At 44.1% G+C, this 24363-nt stretch overlaps 1 protein-coding gene across 1 annotated transcript in view; it reads left to right on the top strand.

Moving 5' to 3' along the window:
* tmtc2a (transmembrane O-mannosyltransferase targeting cadherins 2a) overlaps positions 1–24363 on the top strand; it is a 100839-nt gene that overhangs the window by 62301 nt on the left and 14175 nt on the right. The window contains exons 3-10 of the mRNA XM_049566233.1: positions 2716–3550; positions 5679–5793; positions 6599–6684; positions 9803–9987; positions 10117–10195; positions 11858–11979; positions 17536–17617; positions 21536–21650. Coding sequence (XP_049422190.1) covers positions 2716–3550; positions 5679–5793; positions 6599–6684; positions 9803–9987; positions 10117–10195; positions 11858–11979; positions 17536–17617; positions 21536–21650 — 1619 coding nt within the window. The remainder of the gene's footprint in view (positions 1–2715; positions 3551–5678; positions 5794–6598; positions 6685–9802; positions 9988–10116; positions 10196–11857; positions 11980–17535; positions 17618–21535; positions 21651–24363) is intronic.

A 24363-nucleotide genomic window follows, 5' to 3' on the forward strand; every position in this document is an offset into this window, starting at 1 on the left:
GTGCTACTAACGCAACACATTCTCACTCCGACCTCGTCACATATCAACATTTGGTCATGGACTTTCCATGTCCACATACAACGTGCAAGGTACCCTGGGTGCATTGGTTGTTAACGTTCTGGGACGTCGTGTCACTTTATGTCAGTTACATGCATTGTCTTCTTTCAAAATACACTTCTGTTTTCACAGAAAAATTTACTGTTTACATGCAGTCTCTTTCAAAATAAATGCACTACATTGGCACAACACCACGAATTGACATTCACACATGTGGTTGGGTTCAGGCAACAAAAGCACGTGGTTAGGTTTAGGACAAAAGAACAGGGTTTGGCTTTAGAATCTTATGGGGTGTGAAAATTGCTCTCTGGGGTGAAAGTCGGCGTTTGCTAGATCCATCCACCACCACTCCCGCCCACCCAGTCGGATTTTTGCCACCTTAACTTTGGTTGTTGTCCTGCCACATTTCCCCATGACATCGCCGAGCTCCATTAAACTATTACAGCAAAAAACTGCATATCATTCTGACGTTAAAGGACGGGTATTTTTCTCAGTGTCTGACGCCACAAGTCACTGCCCAAGCGCTGCATTTCGATGCCTTTGGGGTGAGACCAGGTTGACCAACACTTTGACGAAAAAAACATTAGTTTGGCATTCAAAAAGCGAAAGTTGTGTGAAAGTCCGGGATTTGTTGGATCCATCCACCACCCCTCTGCCCACCCTATAGGGACTCACCAGCTCTTTATATTACATTGTTACCAGCAACCTGACACTGTCCAGCGGTGTATCACATCGCCGCGACAGGTGCTGAACCGGCTGATTAACTGGCATATTATAACAACACGAAAGATTAAGTCCAGCCGCATTACATACTGACAGTGCCCAGCCGCGGTGAGTATTATAACAACGTGAAAGGTTACGTCCAGAAACGTTACATGCTGATGCCGCCTAGCCACACATTACACAGCCGAGAAAGGTTGCCATTAGCGTCAGGTGTTTTATGCTGAAATCACTGCCAAAGCAGTGGTATTCGATGAGTTTGGAATAAGAACGGGCTGGAGGGAAGGCTTATCCTAACCCCTACCTTTTCGCTTGGAGTTTCATTTCAGTCCCCATTCTAACTGTGTGTTTGATGTTTTCTTCACAGGTCCACAAGTACTCTATAATATTTTTGACTCAAGTATTTGAATATGGAAATTAATCGAAATGCCTATCCCTAGAAGAAATCTAAAATCAGAGCATCTGACAGACAGAAAATGTCCGGCTGTCACCAGTGTTACAGCTACACCGTCCCATTTTTCTCTTCACTGTCAAAGACAAATTAATTTAACAAGCCATTGATCAAAGGTCAAGAGGTCAAGGATGCGATCGCACAACCTTGTCATGTCTTAGCAGCTGTAACTCAAACTGCAGACGTCTATGCAGCCCATTGTGAAGCAACTGAAATGAATTATGCTTTTGGCCCTGGGGAGTATCACATAGTTCCTGAATCTAATTTATGCACCAAAGACTGTTTTCCTTGAAGAGTCCTCAACCAAATGTCCTCTATGTTTCCTTCCAAGTATGTATCAATACAGCTTTAAGAAGTTTAACACGATTTTAAGTTTATGAAGGGAGCATTCAGTTGAAGCCGCAGCGAGCGCCTGGTTGGCGTGTGACAGTTAGTTTAAAGGTGTTGCGTGACAGAGGACCTAATAGTGATCATGCTGCAGAATTAATGCTCTTATGAGATGCAAACAGCATCTACATACCAACACAATGAGTCCTAAGCTGATTACCAGTCACACTCGCTGCAATCCTGACAGGCAACAAGGAAAGACTTAGAGGGAAAGCTTTAAATTTACTTCAAAGTTGACCCCAAGTAGGTCAGAACTGAGGCGAGTGTGGTTTACTAACATATGGAAAATTGTTGAAATAATCTTTTCTTCACATCTTTGTGGAAGTGTGTTGATTTTTTTTTTTTCCTTTTGGTTTTTCCCCCCTGTTATCCTCAATAAAGCGGTCTTGACATTTAAGAATTTATTGGCAAACCAAATGTGAGATTCCAAATAACGCGTCTTTCACCAGTTTGAATCTGACATATTTCATTAAAAAATGATTCTTTCTTGATGTAAACAGCCACAGTGTTGCTGATAGAGAGTGACGTCCATTACAGAGCACAGCTGTCCAAATCCCAATGTGTCTTTCACCAGTTTGAAAATGTCATATTTCACTATTTTCATGTAAACAGAGCTGTGTTGTTTCTGGCCATGGTGCATTTTAATTTTGAGAAGTATGCTAGTGTTACAAAGGACTGCATAATTGTACGTGAGTGCGGTTTATGCCCCGGGCAGCTATCAAAAACATTCCAAAGATTGCTTTGCGTAGTTTCTCTTTCTATATGGGGTGATGGGGTAATACATTTCAAAGCATTTTTTCAAAGGTGGCTTTATAAATCAAACCATAAGAGCTCGTACTGAAAGGGTGGAACATCCTTCTTAATAACTTGTTGTCTGCAGAGACCACTAATACATTTATAGGACCGTCTTGCTCTGATTCAGCTGAGATCCAGACCCATAACCTATAACAGGTATTAATATAGCCTTCTAAAAATGAAAACAAATTCAGGTGCTCTGGAACACGGACAAATATACTGTGGCTTTGACTGAGCTCTTCTGGTCTGAAATGTTGATTTAGGTGTTTTTCTTTAGCTTGACTTTTATTTCTCCTCTCCACCAGAAAAAGAACATCAGTGTTTTGCTGAGTCTCGGCATGCTGGCTTCCTGGGGAGTGATTCTGCTGTCAGCTCGTCTCTACTGGATGGGCAACAAGCCTCCCAACTTCTCCAACTCGGACAACCCCGCAGCTGACTCGCCACATTTTCTCACTCGGACACTGACGTTCCTTCACCTGCCGGCTGCCAACGCCTGGCTGCTGCTCTGCCCCGATAAACTCAGTTTCGACTGGTCCATGGACGCCGTGCCCTTGGTCAGGTCCTTGGCCGACTGGAGGAACCTTCACACTGTTGCCTTTTATAGTGGATTTATCCTCCTGGGGTTGTTTGGCCTCCGTGCCCCCACCTCCAAAGCTAAGGAGACCAATGGGAAAGCCTTTGTCACAAATGGGAAATCAATCACCAATGGGAATGGTTACCATGCCCCTGACACAAACCATAACACAGACCAGGGGCCGCCAAAGACCACCCTAAACGGGTCAGCTGGACTCCACCACTGCCCTCCACGGACATCCCTGCCCCCTACAGAAAACTTAGTACTATTTTCTTTGGGCATCCTGTCGTTGCCTTTCATCCCAGCCACAAACCTCTTCTTTTATGTAGGTTTTGTAATTGCAGAGAGGGTACTATACATCCCCAGTATAGGCTTTTGTTTACTGGTTGCTGCTGGTGCAAGAACCCTGTACATCAGACTGAGGACTAGAGGCTGCAAGGCCTTCCTGTTGTGTCTCTGTACGGGACTAGTGCTGCTGAATGGACTCAGAACTGTTCAAAGAAACAGAGACTGGAGCAACGAGGAGAATCTCTACAAGTCCGGGATTGGTGTTAATCCTGCCAAAGGTAAGAGACAGCAGTTTGTCTCAAAAGCTAGCAAACATATCGTCTGCATTGGCAAGCAAGCTGATGTTAGCCAACATTAGCCAGCTAAAAACAGCAATATCACGATATATTCAACATATCAGAGCCTCTGCTGATGTTACGATTTCTCTTTAGTGCCTGGGGCACTGACAAAGATGGATTTACCATTTATCAGACAAAAAATAAGACAAAGATCAATAATCAGCGAGGTAGCACAGGTCGTTGACCCTTCACCTCACTCTTTACTGCTAGGACACTACCTCCCCAGGAGCTTAGCTGCTGTAGCAACTCAGATTCAACCAGTGCAAACCCCAGCCCTGGTGGCCAGCGGCAACACCAGGTCTAATCCATGTAACACCAGCAACAGAAGAGTTTGCTGATCCGGCAAGGACTTGGTGCGGTCCAGGATCAGATGCCTGCTGCTCGGGTGCTTTATCTTGCTCTGGCTGAATTTGAGTTCCTACAGGGCGCCATTTGAAGGTCTGTCTACGCTGGGCTGCTGCTGCAAAATGAATGTAACAGGAATGGGTGCAGGGCGTTTGATGACATTAGCGGATTTCTTAGCCAATGTTAGCTGCTGTTGCATTCTGTTCGCGCTGTAGCTGAAAATTGCAAGTCACCTGGGAACGTGCATCACGTCTCATTCTTTGGATTTTTCTGGAAAATACGGCTTGAGTCTTTCACATAGAAGTTGGTCAACAGGGTGCTAGCAGGCCCCCAGGAAACAATTTGCGTAGTGGCCAAACTTACAACTCCTGTCACGTGATGCCGTTTGGCCACAAAAAGTCTTTGTCCCATAGACTTCTATCAGGAAAAAACCATCTGTAAATCGCAGATAAATTATTTTGAGTCACAGCCCCTGTGAAATGACTCATTTCACTATCAGGATTTAATCCATTCGGCCAGCGTAAGTCTCTAGTGCACCATTCTTGAAACCCATCGGCTGTATTCGGCGTCTGACTTCTGGCAGATGGCGATACAGCCTCTGGGGGCAGACCCACGATTTTTTGGCATTCCAGTTTGAGGAGGCGAATTTCCGTTTCCAGCTTCCGTTTATATATAAGTAAATATGCTGAACCATTGCGATGGATTCAGAGTTTGCAGTGACGCCAATTATGTTCCGCCTCGTTAGTTCACCGCACGGACTGTTTAACCTGGCAACAACTGCAGCCGGCTCAAACATGATTGATCAATATCACGCGGACTACAAACAGCCTACAACCGGAAACCAGGGCTCTTCCGCTCTTCTTCCGGAGGCAAGATCTCCGGGGTTTGCCTACAGACTCTACATTCACTGAATGTAGAGTCTGTATATAGAGACTACAGTACTAGAGCAGGCTATGGGCCCAATGATGCGGATGCAGCACTGATTATCCAGTTTTTTAAAGGCAGCAGTTGAATAATTTTGGCTTCATGAACAACTGAGCAACTGTCGTTGGAATGAACTAGACCCCGCCCTCAACGCTGCATCCAGGTCTATTTATACATCCATTGCTGCAAGAGGCAACAGAGAAAGTTAGGGAAAGTCTCAGTTTTTTAAGTGACAGTACAATCTGTTCGCCCACTGGCAATGAAAAACTTTTTATACAGGTAAAAAATTACATACTGAACCTTTCAGGCAAAGTTCTTCTACAACTGGCAAAATTAAACCACCAATGCTTTTGAGAAGTTTGGCTCATTTTGTTGACTAGGGAAAAAAAAGGTTTCTATCCTTAAGCTGCGAGCCTCCAAAACTCAGTGTACCCAGCCTTGTTCGTGATCTTGCAAGGTGTAAAAAAGTAGGAAAAGTATACGAGAGAATCACAGGAACTAAAGTCTGTGCTTGGGGAACTGAAACACAGTTAGGCCCACAGAGGAAACCCCAAAATATGACTTTCTGCTCCTTCATGCAAAGACCTGCTTTGAAATCTTACTAACACTACATCAGTGAACACAAGCAGCGCAACTATGTACAATGCTCAACAGAGGCTTTTGTGGTTACTCATTATTTAATTAACTATTAGTAACAGTTTGGCAAATTGACGGCAATCACACTGTTTTTAGGTTAATACCAATGTTGTGTTTTTCCGCTCTGAAAGTGCAACTTTTGACTGACACATGTCTCCTGTAGCCTGGGGAAACTTGGGGAACGTACTGAAGAACCAGGGCAAGATGGCGGAGGCGGAGAAGGCATACAGAAACGCTCTGCACCACCGAGGGAACATGGCTGACATGCTGTATAACCTGTGAGTGTTAAAGACGCCCCCCGTCCCCCCCCTCCTCCTGTTTGCAAAGTCTTGACACGAACGGCTTCCGATTCCTCCCATCCATCACTTGAGATTGCCGTGGCAAGAACAAGAAAGGCAGAAAGGGAGAAGGGGGAAAAGGCGTACTGACAGGGAGATTGACAGACAGGAAGAGCTTTAAAGAAAACAAAAATAGATCTAATACATGAGGAAAGAAGCGAGTGAGACTCGGAGCTAAGCGTGATGCAAGAGCGCAACAAAGAGGAAATAACTTTGTGTGTCCCTGGTGGCTCTTTGTACCTTCTGCCACTGATTTGATTAGTCTTGGTTTGCGGGGCCTGTGGGAGGACACAAAGCTGCTTCCAATCCTGAAACATATAGAATGTCAAAGGTGCCAAAACCTCACAGCAGACCCATGTCTCTCGCTCTCATGCTGATACTGTTTTTCTCCCCACTTCTCTGTTCCCTCTCAAGTTACGGGTGTCAGGAAGCTGGCAAAGCAACACAGGGAGAAGGGAAAAGCGAGTGATGGTGTTTGTGCACTCTTTGTAACTGAGGTGCTATTTGAATATGATGGATGGTTGGGTGTATTGGGGATTATGCAGGGGTATATTGGGTAAGCGATTCAGAAGCTGCTACACTTTATGTTGTTGTATTCTCAGCTTTCACCCACAGTCTCCTCATCACTTTGACGTGCTGTAATTTTGGGTTCACAGATTTAGAACAGCAAGCAAATCCTCTGTTATGGAGTTTATGGTTGTAATAAAATGTCTCATTTTTGCTTTATTATTTTTGTGTCTATTAGTGGCTTGCTGCTGCAGGAGAATGAACGTTTCACTGAAGCGCTGCATTATTACAAGCTGGCCATTGGGAGTCGGCCAACACTGGCATGTAAGTAAAAAAAAGAGAGTCTCATTTTGTAGCAGATGTTCTCACACATTTTTCAACTTCAGTCTTTGATTACTTAAAGTTAAAGCTTGAGTAGGCAGAAATCTGGAAAAGGCAAAAAAAGGCAGTCCTAAGCCCCTCCCACGCTTCAGACAGTTTAAGGGCCATAATATGCTTGTTGCAAATGTGACCGCATCATGGCTGCCATGTGTGATCTGCATTCGTTTGATGCGTCGGCCGCACATCTCAACGCGAGGTACCGTGACATGTGCGCGAGATGCAATATTCACATGACCACCAGAGGCTCTTGTGCGAATGAATGCGGTGACCGTGAGATCAGACCAGACGGAGTCGCTGTCGGAGCAATGGCTGACAGACCTGGTGTGGAACTACCCGCATCTCTATGATGTTTCCTTGCCGTTATATAGTGACATAGTTCTTCTTCCTCATCAAGCATATCAAGGGCATCCATGTTTGTTTACAACACCCGGCATGCACTACCCGGGTTATAGTTCTGTTGTCTGCCCCAAGAGGAGACTGCCAGTATTGTGCGTTTTGGCTGTGTAGTGCTTCAGCAAGTATATACACAGACACGGCGCATTGTGTACGTGTACGTTCGATCAAGCGGCAAGTCTATCACGGCCCTAAGTGTTTCCCATACATTGATTTATTTAATCTTTTTTCATTGCAGGTTTGCACACCGTCTCGCACTCTCTCTCTCTTTTTATCAAACCACAAATGATACAAGGATTAGCCTGCTAACCATCTTGCGGTCCCTCCACCTCACTCCCCACCACGGAGAACTGCTTCATGGGAAGGAGGGTGGGCAGCAGCTCTCGAGTCAGACCTTCAGTTGTCAGCTGTTGTGGCTCAAATTCAGCAAGCGCAAACCCCAGTGCTGGGTATCACAGTGGGCTGGTGTCCGGCAACAGTGCTGATTTTAACTTGTGTTAAGGCAGCAACAGAAAGTTTGCTTATTCACTGGGGAATGGAGCAGTCCAGGATCAGATCCCTGGCGCTGGCTGAATGTGAGTTGCTGCAGCCGCTGACTGAAGGTCCATGTAATGCACTTTGAGATGACAGACTGTGATTTGAGGCTCTAGCTAACATTAGCTACATAAACGTGAACTTTAAGCTGTGAGTCGTTGGCTCTGGTTAGCAGAAGGCAGTGTTGCCAACTCTTTTCCGAATAAAGTAGCTAGCACTAGCTCCCAAAGTTTCTAAAAGTTGCCAGATAATTTGCATATTAATGACATCATCGTGCATTAATAAAAGCATTAAAACTTTGTTGAATTAGATTCAATGGAAAAATCCTCAACAACTTTCTCGTGCTTCCAATCCATAGAGTGAGAGTGTCAACGTAACTGTCGAAACTCACCATAACTAAACTCCCGCACCTACTGCACGGCACAAGAGGAGAGAGGACAGAGGGGTAGAAACCCCACGCTAATGGCGCAGAGCCACAGACTGCGATAACGCTGAGCAGCATGCATGGGGATGAATTACAATATAATTCTCTCTTTCGTCTTAATGATCTGATTAAGTTGCTAAATTTGTTGCTAGTTGCTTTTTAGAAATGAATTCGCGAAGAGGGACTGAAAAGTTGCTAACTCTAGCAAGAAAGTTGCCAAGTAGGCAACACTGGTAGAAGGCTAAACTACTAAATGACTGTAGACACCTTGCCTTTAATTTAATGTACAGGTTAATTTGCATGTTTTCATGATGGTTTTAACTTGCAGTGAAAACTGTTTCTGACGGTTCAGGTGCTCTGAGGGGCTTTCCCTATCTCTGGACCCTGTAAAAAAAAAGGTCTTACTATCAAATTGATTTTTATCATGAAATTGAACCAATTTGTGAACTTTAACTTGCATGTCGAAGTAAATGATCCTTACTGAAAATGGTCCAGACTTTATGTTGCTGCTGCTGATAGTTTGTCCACAAATTAATAATTCAGTCTTTTCTCAAATGGAATATTTAATTGAGTGATACATTTGCACGCCCTAGCACACCAAATCATTAATGAGTGTTGTGGTAACTGCAGGGCTGGATGCTTCAAGTCCTAGTGATTTGTTAATTTCCAGTCAGTACTTCCTAAATGAGCTGGAAAAAAGTGAGGTTTTCAACTAGTTGAGCAATGAACACTAACTCCATCTCTCCATCTTTTAAAATGCTTCACCAATATTGACTCGTGTCTTATGTCGTTGGTTGACAGACTCTCTTTGAGACTGTCTTTGTCTTCCTTTCTTGGGATGTTTTGTAGTGTAGGAAGTTCTTGCCAAGCTTTCTCTGCAGGATTCTCCGCCTTTGAATTAGGCTGTCACTGTCCCGCCAATAGGAACGCCCTCTTTCTGAAATGACCTCTAAGTCTCATCATAGGCTGAAATCTTCTAGAGCCTGACACAGAGCCAAGAGAAGGTGCAGAATCATTTTCTCTCAGTCCATTTAAATTACACTATGCTGAAAGGTTATTATGGGATTTTTGCCCAATAAACGCCAAAATAAAACTGCCTACCCCAGCTTTAAAGATCCGTTATTGGATCCCTGTCGTGGTCCAAATTGAATGCTGAATAAGATGTTCTTTTGCCACGTGCTCATTTAGAGGGCTATATTCAGACTATTTCAGCTTGACGGTGAAATGATGAGATTCAATTTCACACTTGGGTGCTCGTGTGTGAGATGAGGGTCCGTCTCTTACTGTACCAAGGACAATTTTATGAGGGAGGACTGGGTTTTCAACTCGATAAGTTATCATCAGGTTTTTTTTTTTTTAACTTAATCTCCTTTGAGAATAAATTTATTTCTTTTTCATGTGGTTATTTTATCTGCTTTGGACCTCTGTACTGTCCCCTTTTGGGGATATTTCTGCACATCCATATTCCCCAATTCCTCATTTTAAAATACGCAGCTGATAATGTGATTTCCTGTGCTGATTACTGCTATATCCGCATGTATCTAAACACTTTGTGCATGAATCAGCATTTTTCACAGCATCAGAAAATGACTTGGATTTAGTTATTTAGGGGATTATGTTTGGAACAGCAGGTTATAATCCTGCGTTTCAAATTTCCCTACATCCACATGGCAAGATGTGGCGTTTAATTAATTCCCTTCCTCCTCTCAGCGGCCTACTTGAACACAGGGATCATCCTGATGAACCAGGGCAACCTTGAGGAGGCCAAACGCATCTTTCTGACCTGTGCCGACATCCCAGATGAGAACTTAAAGGACCCCCACGCCCACAAGAGCTCTGTCACCAGTTGCCTGTACAACCTGGGAAAGCTGCTCCATGAGCAGGGCCAGCAGGAGGTGAGAAACTGCAGATAATAAGATCTGTTTGGCACAAAGTCCCTCATCAATTACAAGGCCTGAATAATGCTGATGCTGAACAAAAACTGAGTTAACTAAGTTAACTTTTTCCCCCTCTCTCCACTTCAGGAGGCTCTGTCTATTTATAAGGAAGCAGTGCAGAAAATGCCCAGACAGTTTGCACCACACAGCCTTTTCAACATGATGGGTAAGAGCCTGTTTCACCCTGAATCTCAGTTTGTGCTGCAGAGGCTGAAACTGCAGGATGAAAAACTCTGCTGCTCTGGCGATTGACATGTTAATTAGTATTCTGATGAGGCAACAAAACCATTTGATACATGTGATTATGAGGAACAGTGTCATGCTTGCTTTATGACGCAAGTAAAACAATATTCCTGGGACAAGTTTGGCTTGATTTTAATTCTTTTTTTTTTTACATGTTTGTTTCCATTTTCCTTTTTATCTGATCTTTGAATTGAACTCAAAAAACTGACACAAAATCACTGCCAAAAAAAAACCTTCAGAGGACTCGAACCACCTGTTTGATTCCAACACTGCGCAGACTTTGTGTCCCGTTACAGAGGACCGAAACTAATCCCTGCAATAAATCACATCCCCCTCTTTGTTATTCTAACACTAATTACATTATTGGAAGCTCATCCTGACGGCATAGTTGAGATTGCAGGGAGATGTCTGCAAATATTGCCTGGACGAGCTGAATGAGAATGGGGAAGCGTGTTTTGTCAGGTGGAGGGAGGAGGTTGGTGGAGGGCAGTGTTTGCGTTAGAGCGGCGTCCAAGGGATTCTTTGTTTAAACTGATGTCATTTTACCCCGGGGGCCGACAGCATGTGCTCCGATCAAAAAGAATCTCACAGAGCTTTAAATACAACAATTGTTCTTTCAGAAAAAAAATGTGTTTTCTGCACTACTATGTGGTGTGTTTTCAGCATGTGAGGAATGCTGACCTTATGGGTGCAAGGCAGGGTTCAGTTCATGTGTACTGCACCTGTTAGAAAAACAAGGCAGTGTTATCTGTGCAGCAGTATCGGGAGATTTAAATAATAAAACTCCAATATGTTGACAACTCGACCTGCAAGCATGTGCACCAGGGTCCAAACACCAGTGTGATCAGGACACCCAGAGCATTGCGGAACACAACTTAAACAGGCGGTTCAATGCCTCTTAAGCATGTCGCCCCCGTGTGTACACAGCAAGAATCTGCTCCAGCCTTAAAGGGACACTTCACCCCAAAATCAAGAACACATATTTTTCCTTGTACCTGTAGTGCTATTCATCAGTCTAGTTTGCTTTGGTTTGAGTTGCTGATGGCTGGCGATATCGCCCATAGAGATGTCTGCCTTCTCTCCAATATAATGGAACTAGATGGCACTATTGGAGAGAAGGCAGACATGTCTCCGGCCGATATCTCCAACTCTCGGCGACTCGCACCAAAACAATCTAGACTGATAAATAGCACTACAGGGAAGGGGAACAATAAGTACTTTTGGTTTTGGGGTGAACTACCCCTTTAAAGCATGAGTGGTTGTGGACTCTGTGTCCCTGCCAAAAGTTTTGTCGATAAATCAGTTTTGAATTAAAAAATGGACGTCCTCGCCAAATGAACTAGCGTGCCAACAATAAAAGTAATCAAGAATATGTCATTATTTAATCTGTAAGAAATGTAGCCAAGTGAGCCCTTGTACTTTATTCTATTAAAATGAAATCATGTCTTTTAGCTTATTGCTGATATTCTTTATTTATAACCTCTATATATGCATATGCCAAAAAGGAAGAGGATTCCTGCTTCATACACTTCTCATGTCACACTTCTAATACTAATCGTGACTGCTGCTGTGTGCTTTGTTCCAGGAGAGGCCTACATGAGGCTGAACAGGCTGGAGGAAGCAGGCCACTGGTACAGAGAGTCCCTCAGGGCCAAGCCTGACCATATCCCTGCCCACCTCACTTATGGCAAACTCCTGTCCATCATCGTAAGTCCCATTACTGACACACACACACACACACACAAAGGGAGAATCACAAGGCGAGCCGCGGCATTATCTTAGTAACGATTGCAGTGGTTAACTACCTGGCAGAGTGTAATTAAACGGGACCTGAAGTGGCAGAGCGGAGTGATGAATAATGCATATTGAGTGACTTATGGGAGCAAGGCGAACCCATCGTATCGATTCCTCTGCAGAGCCTGGAGAACTGTGATAATTGTTATGAGGTGTGAGCTCCTGACTGTGGAAGGTACCTGCTAAACAAACTCTTCTTCCCCTGATCAGAAGTGAGCTACAGGGATTGTGATGCATTCATGAATACAGTGTTTGACCTCCAGCGCTGCCGCTTGGATGAAAAGAGGATCACACAGTGTGAAAGAAGAAATGATAGAAACCGTAAATACTTTTTGGGTGGCCTTGGATCGCCCCTGATCCAGGACTGATGCCAAATAGCTTAAAAATCCGCCAAATAGTAGCTGCATAAATTCGCGACTGACATCTGAAGGTCACAGGCGTCGGGAGTTTGTCTGGTGTGGATGAAAGATATCCCTCTGTGATTGGATGAGTTCCAGGTTATCTGTCTGTTTTCTGTCTCTCACTGTGTCTATGGGTGTTAGAAGATATCAAGGGCACACAAGTTTACCCAACTCCTCCCAAATGTTGCCTTGTCCTTCTGATGTTTTGTTTCAGCCGAGTCACAAGAACAAAAAGTTGGCATTGTTACGTTTCTGCAAAAAAAAAGTTACATTTGCATATTTAGTACGAAGCATATCAAGGTCTCTAAAGTGACATAGAAAATGAGCCGACTTTGTCAGACCAATAATGTTTTTGCAACTTGTCACTGTTCAGCAACTTTTTAGGCACCTGACATGGGTGTTTTTTAGCAACCTGTCACAGTCCTTCCGTTGGAGATAGTGCCGTGAAAAGAGGTGTGGTTTTTTTTTTACACAGAAAAAAGCAGTTGTTTTTGACCAAGAGGTCGCTGCATTTACAACCTGGATAGTCTGACGATAAGTGGTTGGGTTTTACAGAGACATTACTGCATTTCCTGTTGTGATAGTGTGACAGAAAGCAGCAGTTTGTATTGAACCATTGCTGCGTTTTCAGCCGAGATAGCGCGACAAAAAGTGCTTGTTTTTACTGAGACATACCTGCGTTTCCTGCCAGAATGACAAGCGTGACAAAAGCAGTTGTTTTCAGTCAAGACATGACTGCATTTCCTGTCTTAAAAGTGCAATGAAAAGTGCTTGTTTTTACCAAGAAAATGCTGCATTTCCTGTTGTTACAGTGCAACAAAAGCAGTTGTTGTTTTTTATTTATATCAAGACATAACTGTGTTTCCTGTTGTGATAGTGGGACAAAAAGTGGTTGTTTTTTACCGAGGCATACCTGCATTTCCTGTTGTGATAGTGCGACAAAAAGCAGTTGTTATTACTGAGGCATACCTGCATTTCCTGCCGGAATACTCGTTGTTTCTCGTCGTAATAGTGCAACAAAAAGAGGTCGTTCACTGCTCCATTTCCTGCAAAAATAGTCTGACGAAAAGGAGTTGTTTTTGACTGTGAGAGATAACTGCGGTTGTTATTTACCAGACATTGCTTCATTTCCATGCAGGATTATGCCCAGGAGTTTTTACCTAAGCCTACAACACATTAACAAGTTTCAATTTGCTACATCATAACATACAAACGTATCACTAGTTTGCCTAACATACAGTGCCAACATTTTTTAAGGCAGCTGGTTTGTTTGTTTCTGCAAGAAGAACTCCCGCTTCCATCCTCCTGTCACCTCTCGCATCCCATCAAAACAGAAACACATTCATGTGACAACAGATGTGTTCACAGCTGAGTCAAGTTTAGATGTGAGAGTTGAACTGCGTGCCTTCTGCAGCCCCTCCAGACATGTTTGACCTCCTCCCTTCCACGGCCTTGGGTGCTGAGGAAACCAACCTGCAGTGTCTTACACACTCGCAGCTGCAACCCTCTGAGGCTTTAAACCTCGGTTCTGATCATTTCCTCTCTTTGTCGAAAGATTTGAAGATATACGTAGCACACACACACACACACACACACACGTACGGTGAAGCTCAGGTTCAGATTAGAGTCGCCCAGTGTGGCTGGACATCTGCTGCGCTCCCTCGGGCTCAGCGCAGGGCCTTCGCTCTCAGAGAGGCCCCCCTCCACTACTACAGGGCTTAAGGAACAGGAGATTGGATGGACCCTGGACAATGGGCCAGTGGACAGGCTTATAATGCAATTACTCTCCTTCCTTATTGAATCACTCCATCAGCTACATTTTTGGCTGTCCTGCCGGAGTCAATTCACAATACAGACAAGGGGAGGAAAGGTCAAACTGGAGTCTTGTACTGTGGTTCACCCCAATGTGTGCTGTGGTGCTGTTTTTCTTGAGTACTACTGCACATTAACTTTCAAAGTGGTCATCCCCCCCTTCTTAAATCCACTCAATAATAAAGCTGGAACCTGATAGTCTTGTACCCATCCACATCCCAGCGCAAATAACAAGTGCACCTCCTAAAGCCACTAATTTGCCTCATTCTTCCCAAGGTCAAAGTGATTACCAACGAGCCGAGTGTAACCGTAGAGCCCCGCTGTCTGTCAGAGATCTCCTGCTGGAGTCAGAGGGGTGTGGTGTGCGTTTGGGAAAGCTGTGGTCAGTCAACACTGAGATGATTTATGAATTTGAACTCAGCAGTGTATTAAGATACGTTCAGCACGGATGCTCAACAATCCAAAAACACATGAAACAGCTATAAATCAGTTAAAAAAAGAGCCGAATACAAAACTGCCTTTTGATAGTCGTTAAAAACCAGAATTAAGACTGACCTGAAGCCTTTCATAAATCTCCTAAATGACGACTTCCACCAACCGAATTGGACTGAACCAATCTGCTTCCAGTTCTGATGGATGTCCGCGGAAAAGGGTTAATTGAATGTAAAGAGAAAAGTGCCAAAGAAAATGTGGAATAAGCCATCGAGGCCCGATATCCGCTCAGTCATTTAGAGCGATTGCGGGCATGGGAGAAAGCTAATGAAGCAGACCTAATAGGCCCAGTCCTCTCATTTCTTGTTGCATGGCAAGTCCATTGGCAATATGGAAGCAATCAGTGCTGAAGCATGAAACAAAAGAGGTGGAGATACTGAGGCTCATGCATACAGAGGCGGTATGTTTCTCAGTTTGGTTGCAGGTACACACACTCACACACACCTTGGAGGTTTTTCTAGGCACAGGAGGTGGCGTACTGTATTCTTTATGAGCATCAGTCTCCTGCTGAAACTTAACAACAGCGTTCCACTGATGCATGTCAGTGCGTTAAAATGACTGTAAATGACAGATACAGTAAAATAAAAGAGATTTTTGGAGATGACAGATTTGGAGCACAAGATGTGCATGCATGTTTTATACTATACTGGTGCAGTGTCTGTTCAAAACCTGTTGAGAACAGGCCCATTGCTTAGGGCCTGTCCCATTTCTACTCCTTAAATCTTCCACTTGGTATTGAGTGGCCTCGTTTGCGAGATAACCCTTGATGAGGGAAGTGAGAAATATCAGGGTAGAGATCTTTCCCTACGAAATGAGACACCACTTCATGCAAATCGGCGTGGCCGACGTGCAGGCATACATCACACGTAGTAGCGATGCAATGAAATTGCCGGCTCCAGCGCTTGTGTTGTGGCGTGTGCTATGTTTATTCTTCTCCGTCTGATGAATCAACGGAGAAGAAATGCTGAAAACAGGAGGCACCTACGACGTCTTCTGTGTTCTGTGTTCAACCGAGTTGCCGATGAGTTTATGCTAGTCCAACAGTAACAAATTATCTTCCACAACTTGCCGAAGTTGCTGACTTTGTAAGGTGTTCTGGGAAATTTCATCTTCCACTTCGTTGAAAGTGTGGGTCGGGGCTCCCTTGGAATCTAGGGTGGGTTTTAAGTGTTGGAAACCATTTCCACTACCTCAATTCTGTTTTGGGACACCACTAGCCTAAACGTGAACATGCACAACCAAGTGCAAGTGTGTATTTCTAGGGGAAGTGTGGGTATTGGGTCAGGCCCTTTGCAGTTTTCTGGAGAACAGCTCATCCAAACACCTTCACACTCATCACTGTGCTTCCCTTGGTCCTGAGCAACACACCTGCTGTGATGTAGTTGCACCCCCTAGCGATAAGCGGATGAAAATGGATGGATGGATTTTAGTTTTAGTTTATTTTCTGCTTTGCACTTTATTACTGGTTGTAGCAATCACATACACCACCGTTTTTATATATAAATCTATTCTTGGCCTGGTTCCTTCTTATCTGTCTACATACATGTGCAGAAACCAAAATCAGTTTGGCCTTCACTCTCATAATATTCTACAAATGCTGGTTCCAAGGGTGAGAACAGAACTCAACAAAGAAGCTTTTAAATATGCTGCTCCTTCTTCCTGGAGTAATTTACAGAAGGATCTGAAATTGGCAGAGTTGATCACTGTGGGCGAATTTAAGTTGATTTTAATGGAACGGGAAATTAGCTCTTTTAGTCAATGTGATTGTTGCTGATTCATTTTAGTAATTGTACTCGCGTCATATTTGTTCTCATGCTGACCTTGTAATTCATGTTAATTGCATCCTGTGGTTTTTACTGATATGTTGTGAGTGACAGATGTATATGTCTGTTTGCCTTGTTGTAACGTATGCTGCTCTCTTGGCCAGGTCACTCTTTAAAAAGAGATTTTTAATCTCAGCGAGGCTTTTACCTGGTTAAATATTATAAATATTATAATATAAAATTTTTTCCCCCTACAGTTTATAACAAATCGGTCAATGGGATATGTGTGTTAAACCACATAGTAAAGTCCTACTCAGGCTTACAGGTCTGGTATGTTTATATTAAATATTAGTGGTTAACAAAAATGGTTTGAGGTCAAAGTCAAACTAAATACACTAAATGAATAAAGCAAATATTTAGGGCTGGACCCGACTCAGAATTATGTCAATTGAATCTTATTGGGGTGTTCAATACAAATATTTGACTATTTGTAACTTTTTTAACATAGAGTTTGAGAGTTTAAGCAGAGTTCGATGGGGCGTTCATGGTATATAAACAAGCACTCTGTTAGCACTCTGCTAACTACGCATACGACAGAAATACGACGGAAATGTGCAGTGATAATTTTTGCCAGCACTAAATATCAGTCTCTTTGGGCTGTAAATTCACCACTTCCAAGCAGAGGGAAAAAGATAACGATATCTCTGAGCCTGACCAGGCAAAGCAAACTCAGACTCTCCCTGGGTCTGAGTCTGCAGCTGCCTGCACCGAAGAGCAGTGTGAAAATGTGGAGCACTCACTCTGATGACCAAAACGTCTCCTGAAGTCAACTGCACACTGACTGACCAAAAAAAAAAAAAAAAGACTGCTGGACTTGAAGAATCTCCATTGACTAATTTTTGATGTTCATTTGGCAGCCCTGAAAAACATTACATGTATAACAAAACAAAACCTAAAAATCTGGCGTAATACATGATTTCCTTTCTTTTCTTTTCTTTTAGGGGCAGAAGACAGAAGCAGAGAAGTACTATCTGAGAGCTATCCAGCTCGACCCGACTAAAGGAAACTGCTACATGCACTATGGTAAGAGCATCAAAGGTTTCCCTTTTAGAAACAGCAAACATTTTCAGCGAAGCCTGTTTGAAACATTAGAATCATAAAAACATGAATTCCTCTGTCCTCAGAAATGCCTCTCTGTGGTTTAAAGAACTACACAGAATATAATTTAAAGTCCTTTTCTTCCAACTGTAGCATGCCTGATTGCCCATAATCCAAACCTCTGCTGCGCAGCCCTTGTAGGCTTTGCTGTAATGACAAGGCTTTGCCGCAGTAAGCCGCACTCAGGATGATTATTAGGCAGGGGTCTTTAGACTCTTTTATCCAAGATGTATACTTTGTAGTGTCACCCTCGCACCTAGAGTCATTAGACACACCCTGGATCCAGGCTCATAGCTTACGTAACCTGATAGGAGTTTTGGTAATCATTGGGAAGTGTCACACATCTTGCTGCTTTTACCATTTCCCCCCAAAATACCAGTGCTTTAGCAAACCCTGCACCACTTTAACAGATTTATGTAAATGTTCTGTGTGGTGTCAGTGCTGTTGGAGCGGTTCGAGGTGTTGCAGATGGTGCAAACACACATACAAACAGGCATGTATGCTGTGTTTATCTGGGTGAGGAGACGGGATCAGAGTACACTGTTTACCATTGGTAACCGAGAGTAAAACATGATACCACGTTCCGCCTGTGCTGCTGTTAATGCAGCTTCATATCAGTTTGGAGAAACAGGCTCCCCGCTGCGCCGTGTCGCTATCATCAGGATATTCGTAGGAAATGAAATCTGTCCTGAAAGCTCCATTGTGCCTCGTCCCTTTCTCCTCTTCCTTATCTCGCTCCGTTCCTCCCGGTGCTTTCTCAGCGCTAGATCTCTCAGGGTTTGGGTTTAGTTAGGTCCCCGGTGAGGGGTTGCGTTGCTGTCTTTGGACCAAGCTGTTTCCCCTTACACTCTCTTTCTCCCTCTCTGTCTATCTGGATGTTTTCTTTTTTCAATGTTATCTTGTAGCGTCTTGCTATAGGTGATGTTTATTTGGGCCGGTCCCCCTCCTTTATCGCAAATCTGGCTGCTTTGGCTCTCCTGGGCTCACTGGATGAGCTCCAGGTGTGAGTGTGCAGGGAGTGATGGTATCTGTCCACGCTATAACACAACGGATGTACACACAGAAACACACATATGAGAGAGTGCAAGGAAGCAAGGACACAGAAGGTGATAGCTAAGACAAGGCCCCCCTTTCCTGCCATTGTTCCCAGTAACTCATTTTAACGTGGACTGTCCCTCGTATGACCTGCGTCCAAACAGTCTGCTTTGGTGTCTAATGGCTCGATTTTTGAATGCGGCTCAGTACAAGTAAAGCCAACACTTCAATGGAGCCTCTCCACATTCCCCTCTTCCTATATTCAGTAACATCTGCGGCCAAGCTTGGCTGTTAATTTATAGCCGCTGATGCAGGCATTTGTGGGTGCCGCACCAGGTGGCCAGACTCCCACAGGAAAACACATGAAATACCTCCGACTCTCTGTGTTCTCAAACGTGGCCAAGCAAAACAACAATCCTCTCACCAGCTCACTTTCCTCTCGCTGTCTCTGCCGCCGTGTTGTGTTTCCTGTGGCACTGCCTCCATTCGTCTTCCTTTGTCTCCTCACCCAACTCTTCCTCCTTTCCCCTTAATATCACGTGTAACAGTTTGCTCACACTGGTAATGTTAACATGTTGATTTTTAGCACCTAAACTGTGTGCCATATTCAGCATGTTGGCATGCTAACATGTGCTGATTATTACATTTTGATCTGATGATGGCACTCGATAAGAAGTCAGGGGATCCCCAAGATATTATGGTTCATCTGGAGTAGACATGGATGGACTGCCATGAAATTTTGTACAGATATTGAACAGATGTTCAACATATATTCAATTAAAACCAAAAGTTTTCACCTCCTGGCAGCCCAAGAGGAAAAGTCAGGGGAACAAAGTCATAAACAGTGATCATGTAGGAAACATGAATACCTGTAAAACGCATAGACTGTACAAAATAATGGACGTAGCTTCCATGACGTCACAGACTGGTTTGTGGACTCCCATTCTGAAGCCTTGAGTTTGGCATTCTGTAGCGACACCTCGGTCAAAGTGGACCGCTCTTAATTATTCGGATGTTCCATGCTCCAATGCAGATCTTGGTTTTAGGCCCTAGTAGACCCTCTTTCGCACCCCTGACTTCCTTTCAGATTTCATCAGAAGTGGTGGCCGGGGTCTACTTTGGGCCTGATGTCAATAGGATTGCTCATTGTAGTTTCCGTAACAGTAGGTTTTTTTTAACCCCCAACTTGGAGGACCAGGTGCTGCCTTTCGTCTCACTCCTCACCCAAGACCAGTCTGGTATGGTTGAACCTGCCAGGTGCCATAGGATCCCGCCAGCATAGCTCTCAGGATCATAGAAGCACGCAAGCCTCTCCACCACGACAAGGTCACAGCACGGGGAGAAGCTCTTAATTATGCCCAACGTTAAGCCTTAATAGAAATTTAAAAGGGTGAGTCATATAAAAATTCAACCCCTCATACAGTTGTCATGAACGTTGAAATTAGCTTTAGAGACCAGTGTTTCCCACAGAATCAGAATCTATATGTGGCTGTAGCTGACAACAGGTGGGGCAGGTCAGTGTCCCTCAAGGCTTTTTTTCTCATCTGCGTCTCCTTATTTCTCAGGAGCAGTTTGTGGAGTTTTGTGTTTGTGGGCTGGATAAGTGATTGGTTTATCCGATCAGAGCTGATCAGGTCAGATCAGTGGATAAGAGGAGCAGCTGCTGCAGAGGCGAATGAAAGAAAAGTGTAAAGTTTAAACTCTGACCTGCGCTAGATGCTGAGAGAAAAGGTGACAAGACCATCGAATTCATTACGTGGCAATCTCCAGGGTTGTTCAGTGGTTGTAAGACTGTTTTTCGCTAGCAAAAATTAGCTGTAGCATTATCGCAGTTAACCATAGACTGTAAATGCACCGTGCTAACCAAGCTAACAGCTAGCATGAGAGTTGGCGGCATGGCAGTGCAGTGATTAGGATTGTTGCCTCACAACCAGAGGGATCCCAGTTGAAATCCAGGCTGGGGGGTTCGTACCCTGGGGTGTGGAGTTTGCACGTTCTCCTCGTATCAGTGTGGGTTTTCTCTGGGTACTCCAGCTTCCTCCCACAGTCCAAAGACATGCAGGTTAACTGGTGACTCTAAATTGTCCGTAGGTGTGAATGTGAGCGTGAATGGTTGTCTGTCTCTATGTGTCAGCCCTGTGATAGTCTGGTGACCTGCCCAGGGTGAACCCTGCCTCTCACCCAATGTCGGCTGGGATAGGCTCCAGCACCCCCGCGACCCCTGACAGGATAAGCAGTTACGGAAAATGAATGAATGAAATGAATAAATGTAAAAGCACCATGCTAAGCAAGCTAGCAGATAGCATTGGGGTTAGCTCCACACTTTTGTCTTGATATGGTCACTTCTGGGCCCAGTGGTCAAAATATCAAACCTGAGGTGTCTAAACAGGAGCCCACAAACCAGTGGGCGACGTCACAGTGGCTGCATTCATTATTTTTATGTAGTCTTGTCACCCTGGATATCTGTGCAAAATTTCAAGGCAATCCATGGGATAGTTGTCAAGATATTTCACTAACAGCCAAAAACATCAACCACTTGTTGGCCCTAGAAGAAAAATTAAGGGGTCGCAAAATTCATCGGGGTTCATTTTCTAGGGAACGTCAATATCTGTGCTAGAATTCATCTTAATCCATCCAACAGTTGTTGAGATTTTTCAGTTTGGACCAAAGTAGAGAACCGACCAATGAACCAATAGACCAACATGACCAACATTCCCTAAAGCCATACCACAAGAATAAAGAGTACTAACAGAACTTCTGCTAACCCTAAAAATAAGTGCACCTCTGCTGTGTTTCCCTCTCTTCCAGGTCAGTTTCTGCTGGAGCAGTCTCGTCTTGGCGAGGCGGCAGAGATGGCGGAGAGAGCTGCGGAGCTGGACAGCTCAGAGTTTGATGTGGTCTTCAGCGCTGCTCACATGCTCAGGTTGGCTAAACTGCTGACACACAACAACAACACTGCTCACATGTGGAGTTTCCCTCCGTCCTGAAAAAAAAGCACACAGTACAGAAAATTGAGCTATTGTATACGTCAAGAGATGTTGAGGTTTTCGAACTCCTGTTTTTACAGTTTGCTGCTGCTGTGCCGCTTCACCATTTGTGGGTTTATTCTTTACCACTGCCATTTAATAACCATCTTCGAAATATAAATTACACCAGTGTTATAGAATAGTAAATGTCCTCTCTATGGAAATGGCTGCCATAAAAGCTATTATGTATTACATATATAAACAGCAGTACAGTTTCAGTCCATCATGGTGATGTTTCGGTCCAAGACTTGTAAAGAAGCCATTGGAGAATTTTCCCCTCAAAGTTTGGCAAGTACGTGCACAGACAGCGTATAAGTCTTAAAACGTGTCAAAAGGGACGGCAAATTCTATTCCCAGCAACCCAGGGAAATATTGGAGCGATGTGCCTTCATTCCTTTTTGCTCTACATATCTGGGAAAGTCATTACTGCTCTTGAGCATCCATCTAAGTGCAACACCACGGAGGGTTTGTAAAAAAAAAAAAAGTTGAAAGTCTCAGGGTTTGGCTGAGGTTTGCTTTTGGAGACGAAAGAGTAAATCTAAATGACAGATCATTCTGCCGTATTCTGGTCCAACTGGTTATTGTCAGCTTAGACTGACCTGGACATAAATCCCAATCGATTAGGATTAGGGTTGAACGGATGTGACATACAGCTGTCGTTAGATTTAAACCAGCTCCACTGATCATAAAGGTGAGCTCCAGATACTGACCAAACATAACCAGGATTATAATAATAACCTGATAATACAGTTTGATGGATGGGTTTCCTCTACAAGCTTAGGTCTACATTTCCTTCCAGCAAACTGCTGTTATGATTCAATTATTGTGATGGTTATCAGGGATGTGATTCCTCCAATAAAGCGGTTAGTTTGAAGTTAAACCATCAGCAATGCTGCACCCAGGGGTGTAAATATAGACAGTGCAAGCAGTTCAGTCACACTGGAGCCCATGGGGTGGTTCCCGTGCCAATAATTCAGAGTGCCACCTCAAACTACATCTGTGTTCAAAGAAGAACTCACATTAGATTAAAAATGGTGCCATTTGTGAGAGGCTATTTACCCTCAAAAATGTATGTATGTACTTTGATGTTGCCTAATATCAAGTCTCTATTTGATTGAGACGATAGACGATACGATAAAGTAACTAATTTAATTGCAAAATCTGTCAAGACTGCAAGTCCAGTGAGCAGTCACGCCTTTCAAACATAAAAGCAGCAAAAGAAAAGGACAAGAGCAGGGCTGTCAAACATATAGCCCATGGGCCAGAACCAGCCCACCAAATAGAGCTTAGATTCTCTGCCCGAGCCCGAACCCACTATCCTCGGGCTTGGATGGGTCGGGCTCCTCATAATAGACCTCAGCCATGGAACCAACTACTTATCACACCTGGGGGTGGGGCCGCGGCACCCCCTTGACGGCGCAACTGGCCGCGCACATGTGAGTTGTCGACGGCGACAACGCATGTGTCGGCTTCGTTGGACGTACCAAGTGCAGCGCAATGCTGGTATATGACAGCAAAAAGACGGGGACCTCGACAGTTATGAGGCACATAGCGAAGGCTTGCCATGGAAAGAAAGACGAGAGTCAGCCTTCAATGTCTACCTTCTGGCTGGATTTTTTTGGGCCTGATCTAAGCTCTACCGCCAAAGGGTCCAATCTGGCGGCAGTAGCTCAGTCCATAGGGACTTGGGTTGGGAACCGGAGAGTCGCCTGTTCGAGTCCCCATCCGGACCAAATATGGAGCGTGGACTGGTGGCTGGAGAGGTGCCAGTTCACCTCCTGGGCACTGCCGAGGTGCCCTTGAGCCGAACCCCCCAACCGCTCGGGGCGCCTGACCAAAGGGCAGCCCCCTCACTCTGAGGTCTCTCCACTTTGTAGGTCCTGTTTGTGCATGTGTGTGTCTGTCAGACCTGTGTGTAATTGACAAGCAAGAGTGAAAACATTGAATTTCCCCTCAGGGGGATTAATAAAGTAAATAAACTTAAACTTAAACTAGATGACTGGACTAAAAGGTGCCAGGTTTCAGGAGCAAGTTAAACAATTCGTTGCCGACTTCATGTACAATTCTGCTTCAGAGGCTTTTCCACCCTGATCAGAATAATTCTCTGATATAACAATACTTACTGTTTAAAGATATTGAACATTGTGCAAAATATTGTCAGTCAGCAGCTTCAGTTCAAAAGAATCTGTGTCAGAAAATGTGCGGATAAATGCACATGCAATGACAGTGATAAGTAAACTGACTGAATGTGGACAAAGTGAGACATACTGTTGAAATTGCATTTATTTTTCTTTAGACATGCTGTTCATCTGTTTTGTAAAAGGATGAACGTCTACAGAATGTACTTGTAAATTCTTAACACAAAAAAAGGGAAAATATTGGAGCTGATGGTACTAATATGTTATTGTGCGATGATTTTATTGATCCGGCCCATCTGAGATCAAATTGGGCCGTACAAGAAAGAAACAAACAGGAGGAAAAAGTAGCAAAGCTCCCAGTGATGTGTGTGTGCCTTTATAACTAGCAACTCGTGTGCACTGGGGCCCGTGGTAACTCCCTTACACCACTGGCTGCACCTGTATGTTTCTACTGTAGCTCAGAATGGACAAA

This window comes from Epinephelus fuscoguttatus, linkage group LG22 (assembly GCF_011397635.1).
Source record: "Epinephelus fuscoguttatus linkage group LG22, E.fuscoguttatus.final_Chr_v1".
NCBI lineage: Eukaryota > Metazoa > Chordata > Actinopteri > Perciformes > Serranidae > Epinephelus > Epinephelus fuscoguttatus.